The sequence below is a fragment of the Lampris incognitus genome, chromosome 16, assembly GCF_029633865.1.
Source record: "Lampris incognitus isolate fLamInc1 chromosome 16, fLamInc1.hap2, whole genome shotgun sequence".
NCBI classification, from domain to species: domain Eukaryota; kingdom Metazoa; phylum Chordata; class Actinopteri; order Lampriformes; family Lampridae; genus Lampris; species Lampris incognitus.
In genome coordinates this window covers 23,093,530-23,109,000 of record NC_079226.1, presented here as the reverse complement: position 1 = coordinate 23,109,000, position 15,471 = coordinate 23,093,530, and the positions used below count along the sequence as shown (strand labels likewise).

Below are 15,471 nucleotides of genomic sequence, written 5' to 3'. Positions count from 1 at the left end.
TCCTGCACTTTGGAACAACTAACCGATTCGTGCCAGAGGACCTGAGGGGTCGTACTGGTTCATACACTGTAAGCATGTGAGACATTGTCTTGCCAGTGCAAGACCATGAAGTGCTTTCAAAAAAAGTAAAAGAATTTTAGAATCAGTACAGAAACTGGCAGGTAACCAATGTAGGGATTTTAAAACGGGTGTAATGTGTTCTCTCCTTCTGGTCCTGGTCAGCACTTGGGCCACAGAGTTCTGAATCAACTATAGCTGATTTATGACTTTTTTGGGTAGACCTGATGGGAGAGCATTACAATAGTCCAGCCTTGATATAGAAGTGTGCATTAGACTCTGTCACTCAGGGAGAGAAATAGTCATGATAAAAAGCAGATTTGGTGACAGACCCCACATGAGCTTTAAAGTTCAGGTCTGAGTCAAAGACCACACCAAAGGTTTCTTGCTTGTTGGTTTGGGTCTGTTCAAGGGAATTTAATTTTGCAACCAGTTTCTCTCTCTGAGCTTTAGAACCTATGACTAAAATTTCAGTTCTATCCCGGTTGAGCTGTAAAACGTTTTGTGACATCCGGACATTAATATCTAAAATACATGTAAAAAGGGAATCAATTGGTCCTTTCATCAGGAGGCACGGCCACATAAAATTGTGTGTCATCGGCATAACTATAGAAAAAGATGCAATGTCTCCTGATGACATCACTGAGGAGTAACAAATATAGATTAAAAAGGAGTGGCGTTAAAATCGATCTTTGGGGGACCCCACAGGTTGTTTTGGAGGTTTTGGGGAAGTTATCATCAATTGCAATCTCTGCCAGAAAGATAAGAGGAATACCAGATAGTCCAGTGTGATCCCTCAGTCTATTTAAAAGAATTTTGTAATCAATTGTATCAAAAGCAGCACTCAAATTGCGTAGCACCAACACTGAAAGTTTATTGGCACCTGTCATTGTCTTGTCTACTTTTACTATGGCTATCTCAGTGCTATGATTTGCCTGAAAACCAGATTGAAACATTTCCATTTTATTGTTTAAGTTCATAAAATTGTTCAGTTGTACACCACTTTTTCTAAAATTTTGCTTAAAAATGGAAGATTCAGGCTGTCTGGGTGGCGTAGCAGTCTATTCCATTGCCTACAAACATGGGGATCGCCAGTTCGAATCCGCATGTTACTCCGGCTTGGTTGGGCATCCCGACAGACACAATTGGCCATGTCTGTGGGTGGGAAGCCGGATGTGGGTATGTGTCCTGGTCACTGCACTAGCACCTCCTCTGGTCGTTCGGGGTGCCTGTTAAGGGAGGAGGGGGAACTGGAGGGAATAACGTGATCCTTCCACGCACTACATCCCCCTGGCGAAACTCCTCACTGTCAGGTGAAAAGAAGCGGCTGGCAACTCCACATGTATCAGAGGAGGCATTTGGTAGTCTGCAGCCCTCCCCAGCTCGGCAGAGGGGTTGGAGCAGCAACCGCGATTGCTCGGAAGAGTGGGGTAATTGGCTGGATACAATTAGGGAGAAAAAGGGGGGTGGGAATTCCCCGAAAAAGCACTCTAGGTTTCTTTGTTTTAGAATTTATCAGGTTAAAAGAATAAAATTGCCTAGCAGCTCAAATTTCTTTATTATAAACGTTGACTTTTTCTGATAAAATCTCTGTATGGACATGTAACTTGGTTTTGCGCCATCTGTGCTCTGCGATCTGACAGTCTGTCTTTAATTTAGTAGTTTCATAATTCTTCCATGGCATGCTCCTCTTTTTAATCGTTTTTGAATTTTAAGTGGTGCAACAGCATCAAGGGCTACCACTTATTGTTAAATGCATTAAGAAACCTGTCAATTGAGGAGGGCGTAGATGTAATCTGGTTTCTGGCAATATGTACAAAGACGTTTGAGATCATTTCAAGAGTAAGACAGAGTTTTCTAACCACTTTCTCTATAGAAGTTGGCGGTGTATATTAAAAAACATTTAAAAAAAAAACAGTGATGGCCTGAGAGAGCCAAGTCAACAACAGAAGAAGCTAGCATACATGCTGTTTGTTTTACTAATGAAAGGAAAAAAAGAGTTTTAACTACACCTAAATGCACTTATTTTTTTCTCATTTATAAAGTATTTAAAATGTGTATATTGCTTTACTGATGAGAGGAAATAAAAACAACGAGAACCTGTTAACTCTGCCTAAATACATTTATTTGGATTCATTACAAAGTGTTTAACATGTTTACATGTTTTCCATAACACATATAAAACCAAGTTGTGATTTATCAAACGCAAATCCCTTCGAAATGGCTGGTTTATCTGTTCAAGATAATATAAGGTGATGTGGAAATGGCAGTAAAAATGGTCAGGAACGTTCATTTATGCACAAATTTGCTCTTCTCACGATTTATAGATAAGGTCTATTGTGAACTGGGTTGTGATGGTTAGTCATTTTTAAAAAGTGGGTCCTCAGGAAAAAAGTTTGGGCAACACTGGAGCCCATTGTCAGCAATAAGGTAATTTATACAAAATGACTTGTTGGATAATGCCCTTACATAGACAGGAGGTTGATCAGCTAGCCCTCTGGTGTGGCCATAATAACCTGGAGCTGAACATGCTGAAAACAGTGGCGATGACAGCGGACTTCAGGAGGAGCCCCCCAACACTACCCCCCCACACCCCACTATACTCAACAGCACAGTGTCTAGGGTAAAAACTTATAGATTCTGGGTTCCACAATCTCTCAGGACCTAAGGTGGGCATCCAACATAGACACAAGCTTCAAAAGGCCCGGCAGAGGATGTACTTTCTCCGCCAGTTCAAGAAGTTCAACCTGCCTCAGGAACAGTTGATTCAGTTCTACACTGCAATAATCCAGTCCGTCCTCTGCATATCCATCACTGTCTGGTTTGGTTCAGCCACCAAAGAGGACAAGAGCAGACTAGAACAGACAGTTAAATCTGCAGAGAAAATCATTGGTGCCAACCTGCCCTCCATTCAGAACTTATACACCTCTAGACTCAGGAAACGGGCAGGCAACATCACTGTAGACCCATCACAACCTGTTCCAACTCCTCCCCCCTGGTAGGTGCTACAGAGCACTGTACCCCAAAACAACCAGATATAAAAACAGTTTCTTTCCACGGGTTGTCATTCAAATGAACACTTAACATTGTCAAATAAATCCAACCATTTTGTATGTACTATAGTGTACATTGTACGTATTCTGGTACGCTCTGTCATGTCCATCTACCTCAGGCATGTATGTAAGTAAACTGCTAACATTTATGTCAGCATCTCTGATATATTCTCTGCACCACTGCACTTTATTGTCTCTTATTTCACCTGTATATAGTCAATCCTTGTGTATATATCTGAAGATTGTTGTGTTGTAGTGTTGTTATTCTGTGTTAAGTATACTGAGAGAGCCACAAAACCAGTCAAATTCCATGTAGGTGCAAACCTACATGGCCAATGAACATGATTCTGATTCTGATCACATTAAAAACAGTCATATATAATTTTAGTGACATATGGGCTATGTTTTTATCAGCAATTTCTTGGAGTTGTGATTTGATGTTTATTATTTGTCATTGATTTATTGTTTTGTTTTAATCTTTTTTGTCTCTTTTTTTTTACATGTTCAAAAAAAATCGAATCAAATCAATGGCAATTACAGTTCTACTGGAATGTACGTCACCAGGCTTGGAATGATAAAAATCATTAAAATTAAAAAATCCTTGGGAGATGAACAATTTATATCTATTGAGGCAACAATGTTGATACCTGTAGGGGGTATTGGAGCTTGAGGAAGCTGTGGGCAGAGGGGAAGTGACCACATCCGTGTCCACAGTGGCAAAGGTATTTTCAGTGATCAGTCATTCGCATGGAGAGGCTGAGACACTGTGGAGAAAGTTTGCTGTTAACATTCGTGAACCCAGGCTGTTCGGGTGTAGTCCATCCTTACTAAAATACAAGGAACGTCCTCAAAAGAGATTAAAATTGTCCATGTAAAAGAGTCCATGTGTGGAGCAGTGTGGGTGGAGCCGTGTGTGCAAACTAAGAAGTCTAGAGAACTGGACAAACCCATGACCCAATGTAGGAATTGGACCGGAGATAAATAAACTTTTCCCATGGTGGCCTTTCAACATGTTAAAAAGAAGGCTAAAATCATGCTTCAGCAGATCAGACTGCTGGCGGCTGATGTCATCTGTACCGACACAAATCGCAAGTTTTGTTGCTGTGGGATGGTTTTCCAAAAAGCTTGGGATGTTTTCAGCCAAATCGTTCACAGTAGCTCCAGGGAAGCAGAAGGTTTTGGCTAATTTTGCTCGGATGATGGAATCACCGATGATCGACATTGTCGGCACAGGGGATTCCGAGGCTGTAGTTTATGCTTGGGAGGGAGAAATGATTCCAGCTGCAGCCTGCACAACCCTCTTGGTAGGCAGAGTGGTGGTGGTGACCCACTGCGAGGGACAGGCCCCAGGGAAGGCACCTCACCTGCCAGGACCAGGGTGTGTCGATGAGTGCTGCATGCATGGAATAGAGCAATCATCTAGGGAAAGCACTGCTGGACCACCCTGCACTCCAACGTCAGGACACCTGCCGATTGGAGCCAGTGGTGGCAAGAAATCAGTGGGCACAGTACCACCCCTGTCCTGGTGCACTGAAGCCGGTTGCTCCAGCTCGTCCATTATAGCAAACCAGTTGTTTAACTGAATCGATAAGGGTGATTTGCCAAACACCTTTGGAGTACTGGACCGGCTAGCTGAGGGTGGTTGTGAGTGGAAAGAGTGTTTACCCCACTGGTGTTTTATTCTATTTTCACACATTTTTGCATGCATATACACTACCGTTCAAAAGTTTGGGATCACATTGAAATGTCCATATTTTTGAAGGAAAAGCACTGTACTTTTCAATGAAGATAACTTTAAACTAGTCTTAACTTTAAAGAAATACACTCTATACATTGCTAATGTGGTAAATGACTATTCTAGCTGCAAATGTCTGGTTTTTGGTGCAATATCTACATAGGTGTATAGAGGCCCATTTCAAGCAACTATCACTCCAGTGTTCTAATGGTACAATGTGTTTGCTCATTGGCTCAGAAGGCTAATTGATTATTAGAAAACCCTTGTGCAATCATGTTCACACATCTGAAAACAGTTTAGTTCGATACAGAAGCTACAAAACTGACCTTCCTTTGAGCAGATTGAGTTTCTGGAGCATCACATTTGTGGGGTCAATTAAACGCTCAAAATGGCCAGAAAAAGAGAACTTTCATCTGAAACTCGACAGTCTATTCTTGTTCTTAGAAATGAAGGCTATTCCATGCGAGAAATTGCTAAGAAATTGAAGATTTCCTACACCGGTGTGTACTACTCCCTTCAGAGGACAGCACAAACAGGCTCTAACCAGAGTAGAAAAAGAAGTGGGAGGCCGCGTTGCACAACTGAGCAAGAAGATAAGTACATTAGAGTCTCTAGTTTGAGAAACAGACGCCTCACAGGTCCCCAACTGGCATCTTCATTAAATAGTACCCGCAAAACACCAGTGTCAACATCTACAGTGAAGAGGCGGCTGCGGGATTCTGGGCTTCAGGGCAGAGTGGCAAAGAAAAAGCCATATCTGAGACTGACCAATAAAAGAAAAAGATTAAGATGGGCAAAAGAACACAGACATTGGACAGAGGAAGACTGGAAAAAAGTGTTGTGGACGGATGAATCCAAGTTTGAGGTGTTTGGATCACAAAGAAGAACGTTTGTGAGACGCAGAACAAATGAAAAGATGCTGGAAGAATGCCTGACGCCATCTGTTAAGCATGGTGGAGGTAATGTGATGGTCTGGGGTTGCTTTGGTGCTGGTAAGGTGGGAGATTTGTACAGGGTAAAAGGGATTCTGAATAAGGAAGGCTATCACTCCATTTTGCAACGCCATGCCATACCCAGTGGACAGCGCTTGATTGGAGCCAATTTCATCCTACAACAGGACAATGACCCTAAACACACCTCCAAATTGTGCAAGAACTATTTAGAGCAGAAGCAGGCAGCTGGTATTCTATCGGTAATGGAGTGGCCAGCGCAGTCACCAGATCTGAACCCCATTGAGCTGTTGTGGGAGCAGCTTGACCGTATGGTACGCAAGAAGTGCCCATCCAACCAATCCAACTTGTGGGAGCTGCTTCTGGAAGCGTGGGGTGCAATTTCTCCAGATTACCTCAACAAATTAACAGCTAGAATGCCAAAGGTCTGCAATGCTGTAATTGCTGCAAATGGAGGATTCTTTGACGAAAGCAAAGTTTGATGTAAAAAAAATCTTATTTCAAATACAAATCATTATTTCTAACCTTGTCAATGTCTTGACTCTATTTTCTATTCATTTCACAACATATGGTGGTGAATAAGTGTGACTTTTCATGGAAAACACAAAATTGTTTGGGTGATCCCAAACTTTTGAACGGTAGTGTATATATATATATATATATATATATATATATATATATATATATATATATATATATATATATATATATATATATATATATATATATATATATATCCGTTCTTCATAACAACAACCTGAGATGATAAAAGCAACCTGTTAGTATCCTCTTAGTATAAAACTCTTTGTGTAAAACTCTATGCCTGCCCTGCTGTGCTACCCCAGCAGTTTATACTGTTAAGATAGCTCTGCTGCCTTCCCAATGAAGGTCAATCCGAAGGCAACCCACATCACATCCTCGAGGCATTTTGGTTGATGAACTGACTCTTTCACTTTGCCTCGGCAGGCTAGAGGCACAGCATGGTTCAGAACGACAGCCTTATGCTTCCAATCAATCAGCATCACTGGCTCTTAATGGAACGTGGCTAGTCATGCCATTCAGGGAATATATTGCTTGTCCTAGCCCACTCTGACAGCACTGCCTTTGACTTGTAACTGACTGCTCCTTTACAAAGCTCTAAATACTCGTTCAACTGGCAACGTAAAAATGCTCTTTTAAATTTTTTTTTTAAAACCTTTATTTACCAGGGATAGTACACTGAGCACGTATGCTCTTTTTCAGCAATGCCCTGCACATTCACACTGTTGCACTGCATCTGGACACTGCTTGGCATCCTCCTCATCATATTTTTCATATGTCTTATAATTTCATTATAATTCTGCTATCCTCTTTCAATGTTGTATTCTGTAAATTGTGTAAACACAACATCCATTGCACATTGTCCATCTTGGGAGAGAGATCCCTCCTCTGTTACTTTCCCTGAGGTTTCTTCCTCTTTTTTCCTCCCTGTTAAAGGTTGGTTTTTTTTAGGGAGTTGTTCCTTATCCGATGTGAGGGTCTAAGGACAGGATGTTGTGTTGCTGTAAAGCCCCTTCAGGCAAATTTGTAACTTGTGATATTGGGCTGTACAAATAAAATTGACTTGAAAATTGACTTCCACACATTCACACCTGGGAGCTGCCCAGTACAACCACAGTCTTAACTGGTGGCCACTGAGCAGCTCCACTGGAACAGTTGGTTGGTTGGGGGTTAGGTGCCTTGCTCAAGGGCACATCAGCCATGGGTATTGAGGGAGGGGAGAGCGCCGTTCATTCACTCCCTCCACCCGCATTTTACTGCTGGTACGGGGTTGAACTGGTGACCTTCTGGTCACAAGTCCACTTCTCTAACCATTAGACCACAGCTGCCCCACTTACCTTGAAGAGGTCTGTGTACGTACCTTGCATGCATTCTCTGAAAGAGTTTCCTTCTCTGTCTAAAAATGGGTTAATGGGTTCATTGTTAGCCTGGGGTTGAGTTCTAGCTGTGTTGAAATTTGAATTTGACATTGTTTTGAAGACAAAATGTTATTACTGTGGAATTAATTGTTGCTTGCCTCTTAGCTCTATCGCTAAACATGCCCGGTGACTGGTCGAACTCTCTTTTCCTTTTACAGATTGAGTGTATGGTGGCCACAGATATGATGCAGAGATACAAGAAGCTTCAATTTGAAAGAGGTGAGCAAGCAAGTAAACGGCAGCAGCACATCACCACCAATCTTGTGCTGCTCAGTGGCTGATGTGTGGCTAATGACCTGACCACAAACACACAAAACCCTACTTAAGTGTGACCAGGAAAATGCTTATAGCAATCCTGCATGGCACATGTTGGCGTTCTGCTGCTCACTCCCTCTGAAATCACTCCCAGCAAGATCCAGAGTGTTTCCTGTGCTTCTCTAACAAACTGTTCTGCATCAGAGTAAATCAGACCTTTATTAGACAAATACATTTGCACCTACAGGGAGTTTGTCTTAGTGGGTTGCTCACATGAGATACAAAGAACAAAGCACAGCAATATTTTTTAAAAAAAATCTCCGTCTGTTTAGCGTGGCGGTCTTTTCCGTTGCCTACCAACACAGGGATCTCCTGTTCGAATTCCCGTGTTACCCCTGGCTTGGTCAGGCATCCCTACAGACACAATTGGCCGTAACTGCGGGTGGGAAGCCGGATGTGGGTATGTGTCCTGGTCGCTGTACCAACGCCTCCTCTGGTCAGTCGGGGCGCCTGTTCGGGGGGGAGGGGGAACTGGGGGGAATAGCGTGATCCTCCCACGCAGTACGTCCCCCTGGTGAAACTCCTCACTTTCAGGTGAAAGGACGTGGCTGGCGACTCCACATGTATCAGAGGAGGCATGTGGTAGTCTGCAGCCCTCCCCGGATCAGCAGAGGGGGTGGAGCAGTGACCAGGACAGCTCAGAGAGTGCGGTGATTGGCCGGGAACAATTGGGGAGAAAAAGTGTGTGTGTGGGGGAATCTTATTTGTACCTTTGTCAGTATGACTTGAAATTATAATCAGGATCAACAGTGTCCCTCGTCAAAATGTCAGGGATTATAATCCCTCAGCAGCTGCTGAGAGTAAAGGAATCAATACAACTGTGTTTGCACTGCAAATAATCGGGCACACAGGGAATAGAGCGTGCCGCTAACAGGTATTTAGGCCAAGTTACCTGGCTGACTTGCAAAGTAGTATCCTGACTCAACCCTGTCAACCTTATCAAACTTTAACACTGGCCCCCATCAAATATACATGAAGGGGAAAGCCTCCCAGACTCAGTTTAAAGGGATTCTAATTGGATTGGTTCAGCTCGAGCCTTTTGAATTGTCTGGCTGACTCCAGTAGAGGGAGGTCTTTTTAGCATGGCAAGATGGCTTAGTTAAAGCCTTTTTATCTCTGCCTCAGTGTGCCACAGTGTATTCAGGTTCTGCGTATCTGGGTGGTTTGCACTGCTTTGCTGAATAAACGTCAACCCTGTGATAAAAGCCTTGGATATCAGCCGGGCCTTCATGGTGTATGTTACGCTGTCAGTGTAGACATGCGAATCAGCGGCACAGCGGCGGCGACATGGGTTCCCACAAAGCAGGCAGCTAGTCTCACTGCCACTCTTTTATCACATGTTATCCACACACACACACACACACACACACACACACACACATATGAGTAACACTTGCTTCATGTGCACTGAAATGTACAAACACACCCAGTACACATAAAATGTGCATGCGTGCATGTCGAAAAAACACATCATCTGAGGAGGGTCTGTAACTTTAACATATCCTATAAATGAGTTACAGTCCTTAGAGAACGCTGCTGATGCTGACTGGATAAGGGCAGTCAGCCATCCCACCATTATTTCACTACAGCCTGGCACAACAGTGGCTGCAACCTTCCTGTATTTCCTAGAGCTGAGCCAAGACTGCATGTGGAATGTGTGCTCAGGGCGTTTGGCATAAAGAGATGGGGGTGGGGGTGGGGTGGGGATTTCTTGTGTGTGTGTGTGTGAGTGTGCGTGGCTGTATGTGTATTTTGGGGGGGTTATTATACCATTCTCAAATCTTGCAAACAAAAAACAAGTAGTGGTGAAGATACTTGAGTGTTCCTATGGTTCGTTTTGAGCTGAAATAAATCCTGGGAAATTAAATGCAGCTTTTCAGCATCAGCAAAAACTAAAAGACTTTTGATTAAAGACAGTTACAAATATTCATCCATGGAAACTGTGTTATATGCCAAGAAAGAGTCACGAAGTTGTGGAATTATATCAGCAAAACATTTTCATGAAAAAATGTGAGGCAGTCGCCTCAAAGCAAGAAGGTCCTGGGTTCGAGCCCTGGGGAAGTCCAACCTTGTGAGTCGTCCCGGGTCATCCTCTGTGTGGAGTTTGCATGTTCTCTCCGTGTCTGTGTGGGTTTCCTCCGGGTACTCCGGTTTCCTCCCACAGTCCAAAGACATGTAGGTCAGGTGAATTGGCCATGCTAAATTGTCCCTAGGTGTGTGTGTGTGTGTGTGTGTGTGTGTGTGTGTTTGTGTGCGCGCGCCCTGTGATGGACTGGCAGCCTGTCCAGGGTGTCTCCCCACCTGCTGCGCTGTGACTGCTGGGATAGGGTCCAGCATCCCGCGACCCTAATTTGGATAAGCGGCTTGGATAATGGAATGGGATGGAAAAATGTTCAAGACCCCCTGCTGGTAATATGCAAGGCTACTTCCATGTCCAGCAGTGTTAAAAGATCAGCAAAAAAAGGAAATCGTATATCTTCATCCATTCACACCTTCAGACCAACCCACCAGGGCCGAACAATATTTCATTTCAGAATCAATATCGCAATTCACACGTGTGCAGTTGTCACCTTTCAAAGGATGCAATGTAAGACAAACTTGTTGTGTTAGGCTAAAATTCATATTGCCTGATAGAGAGCAAAATCTAGCAAGGTCAGGTTTTTTTTGACTGCTGTTGAAGAAAAATATTCTAATGCATCAGACAAATAATATGATTGTGTTTGATTTGACATTTTGGACAGCTGCCTTATTTCCCCCCTATAAAATCATCCCAGTCACTGCTAGAGTAATACATTGTTTACAGATTGAGCTTTGAAAGTAAAAGCTGCACATATCTGCTGAAACAATCTAATTCCTTTTTATTCTTTAATATAGCAATACATACTGCAATAAACAAAATCACAATGTTTTTTTTTTTTTTTTGCTTTTTCGCAATATCATTCAGCCCTGCAGCCTACCACCAGTTGTTTTGTATGGTAGATTCCTCATTTGGATGCTCTTAAGAGAGCCACTGCTTTTGACATTGGCCCTCATTTTGTGCCACCACAGAGGTGCTGCTGGACCCATGCCGGACATGGTGCCCATCCTCAACATGCCAGGCCGTGTGCCAGCTAAAGGAGGTGGAAACGCCAGCGCTGCCTCAGCTGGTCCAATGTGCCGTCTGTGCCCTGGAGTTCTGCTCAGCTTGCAAGTCCAACTGGCACCCCGGGCAGGCCTGCCAGGAGAGCAACCTGCCCATCACCTCCTTTCTACCAGGAGAGAACAGGTAGCATTGCTGTTCTCTTTCTGAACCCACCCGCTCATCTCATATATTTGTCTCTTTTTTCTGTCCTATTTATCTAATTTAGGGAGTGTATCATTCTGTGTGACCTTACTATCTCAAGTCATAAATGCACAAACACACAGTCATACATGCATGTATCTGCTCTTCCAACTCTTTATTTGGGCTGACCTGGGCTGGTATACATAAATCTTCTAAGAAATACTCTTGGCGCGTCCAGGTAGCATAGTGTTCTATTCCATTGCCTACAAACACGGGGATCACTGGTTCGAATCCCCGTGTTACCTCCAGCTTGGTCGGGCGTTCCTACAGACACAATTGGCTGTGTCTGTGGGTGGGAAGCTGGATGTGGGTATGTGTCCTGGTTGCTGCACTAGCACCTCCTCTGGCCGGTCGGGGCGTCTGTTCGGGGGTGGGGGGGAACTGGGGGGAGTAGCGTGATCCTCCCACGCTCCCCATCCTCCCTCCTACGTCCCCCTGGCGAAACTCCTCACTGTCAGGTGAAAAGAAACGGCTGGTGACTCCACATGTATCGGAGGAGGCATGTGGTAGTCTGCAGCCATCCCCGGATCGGCAGAGGGGGTGGAGCAGTGACCGGGATGGCTCAGAAGAGTGGGGTAATTGGCCGGATACAATTGGGGAGAAAAGAGGGGGACAAAAAAAGAAATACTCTTAAGAACTGTCTTTAACTTTGTCGTATGGGTTAAGAATTTCTTATCGAAGAGTAGGACCTAAGCACTATGTATAAAGATGCTAATTAAGTATGATTCATGGCTATTCTGAGTTTAGCTGACAGCATATCCAAGTGCTATTAAAAAAGAAAAAAAGAAGAACTACAATGATCTTCACAGAAAGTTGAATCAGTTCATCTGGACACGTTTATTGAGAGGGAAACGTTTCATCACTCATCTAAGTGACCTCCTCAGTCTCAACTGCCATACAAGTTTTAAGGCAATCCTCTCCGAAATGAGTCAGAATGTCTGTATGCATGCTCAGTAATCCAGGTGAAGACATTCCAACTCATTTCGGCGAGGCTTGCCACTGCCCCCCCCCATGGTATTTGTTTACAAGGGTGGGGATACCTGCAGTCAGTTTAGACTGAAGAGGTCACTTAGATGAGTGATGAAGAGTTTCTCTCTCAATAAACGTTGTGTCCAGATGAACTGATTCAACTTTCTGTGACTTTCTTACCTGGATTATTGAGCATGCATAAAGACACCCACAATGATGGCAACCCAAAATGCCCTCCCTCGGGCACTGAATCAGCAGGTAGTATAAGAGGGCTTCTAATAGCTTTGCGTCATGGCTGCATTACACGTAATTTGTATTTAGCTTTATTCACATATTACATTTGTTTATGTAGGTTATAACCGCACACCCCATCATGGTTTATTGCATAGATTACTATTTGCCACATTTTTGCAGAATAACCTACTTATGCTGTATTCAAAATTGTTTGCTTTGCAACACCTGAAAAAATAATTCAATAAACATTATGAATAAATAAATAATAAAATTACAGTAGAGCAGCTGATCATTTCTAAAAGGCTTTTCTAAAAGGTCTCATTAAGAGTTCCACACTCTCTGACACACCCCACACTCAAACTGATTGACAGCTGTATACAAATCCAAAGGCTTAATATCTTAAACTAAGAACGGATTTAACAAAACGTAAGCCCGATTGGTCCAAAGTAGAAACTGTGCTTAAAATCCCAAAAAATACTCCAAGGCCACTCTCTATTTCCATATGAATATACAAATCCTTTATGGAAAGGGCTACACAATGGAGTTAAAAAGGTGTAGTGCCAATACACATTGGTGTGTATTTTTATCGTAATGTAGGTCTTTCAGTGCAGGGTTTTATATTCATATGGAAACAGAGAGTCACCCTGGAGTATTTTTTTGTGTTTTGAGCTGAGTGTTTTTCACCCCTCCCTCCCAAGAGCACTTCTCATCTTTACATACTAGCCAAATTCAGCGTTCCTTCATTTTTTTTGCATTCAGAAACAGCTTCTTGACAATCGAACCTGTTTCTTTTTATCAATGTGGCCATGCACACTTTACAGGTCTGCCTCTGAGTACCTAACACACCAATCTGGTGGCAACTCCTACCTGAGTTAAGACAGAACTCCCTTATGGGTGTCCGGGTAGCGCAGCGGTCTATTCCGTTATCTACCAACACGGGGATTGCTTGTTCGAATCCCTTTGTTACCTCCGGCTTGGGCGGGCGTCCCTACAGACACGATTGGTTAAGTCTGCGGGAGGGAAGCTGGATGTGGGTATGTGTCCTGGTCGCTGCACTAGCGCCTCCTCTGGTCAGTCAGGGTGCCTGTTTGGGGTGGGTGGATAGCATGATCCTCCCACGCGGGGGTCCTGTTCAGGGGGGAGGGGGAACTGGGGGGAATAGCGTGATCCTCCCATGCACTAGGGAGGATCACGGAGGGAGCTGTGGTAGTCTGCAGCCCTCCCCGGATCGGCAGAGGGGGTGGAGCAGCAACCAAGACGGCTCAGAAGAGTGGGGTAGTTGGCCAGATATAGCTGGGGGGAAAAAAAGGGGGAAAAGCTCCATTATCTCAATTATGAGCTGGGACCATTGTTTTGATACACCGCACTTATTCTTACCCCTAAACGTAAGACTAAATTGACTTTATTCTCGAAATTTTGATGCACTTGAGTCCAAAATCTTACTTTGAGCAGCTTTATACTTGCAACCCAGTATCATGCCAAAGCATGTAATACACCCGCCGGCGTTGTTTATATGTACCAGCGCGGATGGTGACCCCACCTTTGAGACATCCACAGATGTGTAACGCTTTTCAGGTCCTCAAAAATACATTGTTCTTAGAATTGGAGTAACAGTCTCTGACCAACTGTCAGCTCACATGACTATTTCCTATGAATTAGGACCTACCGTGGTTATAAAAAGTCTACACAGCCCTGTTAAAATAGCTGGTTTAGTGTGATGTAAAAAAATGAACCCAAGATAAATCATGTCAGAACTTTTCCCACCCTTAATGTGAAATTGCAACCTATAAAAATAAAGTGAAAAACAATCAGAAACATTTTTATTTTGGGGGGGGGGGTGAAATACAAAATTTACAATAGCCTGGTTACATAAGTGTCCACACCCTTTTATAAATGGGGGTGTGGCTGTGTTCAGAATTAACCAATCACATTCAAATTCATGTTAAGTAGTAGTCAGTATACACCTGCCATCAGTTAAAGTGACTGTGATTAACCCAAAATGAAGTTCAGTTGTTCCTGTAAGATTTTCCTGACATCTTCTTGGTTTCATCCAACTGCAAAAGCCACGGTCCACAAAGAGCTTACAAAGCATGAACGGGATCTCAGTGTTGTTGTAAAGGTATCGGTCAGGAGAGAGGCGCAAAAGAATTTCCAAGGCATTAGATATATCATGGGACACAGTGAAGACAACCATCAACAAGTGGAGAAAATATGTTACAACAGCAATGTTACCAAGAACAGGATGTCCCTCCAAACTTGATGAGGTTTAGGAGGTCAGGGAGGCTGCTAAGAGGCCTTCGGCAACATTAAAGGAGCTGCAGGAATTTCTGTCAACTACTGGTTGCTCCCTGCATGTGACAACAATCTCCTGTATTCTTCGTATGTCTGGCCTACAGGATAGGGTGGCAAGATGGAAGCCTTTTCACACACACACACACACACACACACACACACACACACACACACACACACACACACACACACACACACACACACACAAAACATCTGAGCCTGGATGAATTTTGCAAAAAAAAAAAAAAATACAGCCAGTCTCCCAAAACCATGTGGAAAAAATGTGTTATGGTCTGATGAGACCAAGGTTGAACTTTTTGGCCATAACTCCAAAATATGTTTGGGGCAAAAACAACACATCACATCACCAAAAGAACACCATACCCACGGTGAAGCATGGTGGTGGCAGCATCATGCTTTGGGGCTGGTTTTCTTCAGCTGGAACTGGGGCTTTGAGGGAATCATGAATAGCTCCAAATACCAGTTGATTTTGGCCCAAAACCTTCAGGTGTCTGCTAGAAAGCTGAAAATGAAGAGAAATTTTACCTTTCGGCACAACAATGACCCAAAGCATATATCCAAATCA

The 15,471-nt window shown here is 43.5% G+C and overlaps 1 protein-coding gene across 4 annotated transcripts in view; it reads left to right on the top strand.

Moving 5' to 3' along the window:
* rnf144aa (ring finger protein 144aa) overlaps positions 1-15,471 on the top strand; it is a 53,838-nt gene that overhangs the window by 31,232 nt on the left and 7,135 nt on the right. For all 4 annotated transcript variants that reach the window (XM_056295807.1, XM_056295806.1, XM_056295808.1 and 1 more), the window contains 2 exons: positions 7,912-7,972; positions 11,117-11,333. In XM_056295807.1, the coding sequence (XP_056151782.1) occupies positions 7,912-7,972; positions 11,117-11,333 (278 nt within the window). The remainder of the gene's footprint in view (positions 1-7,911; positions 7,973-11,116; positions 11,334-15,471) is intronic.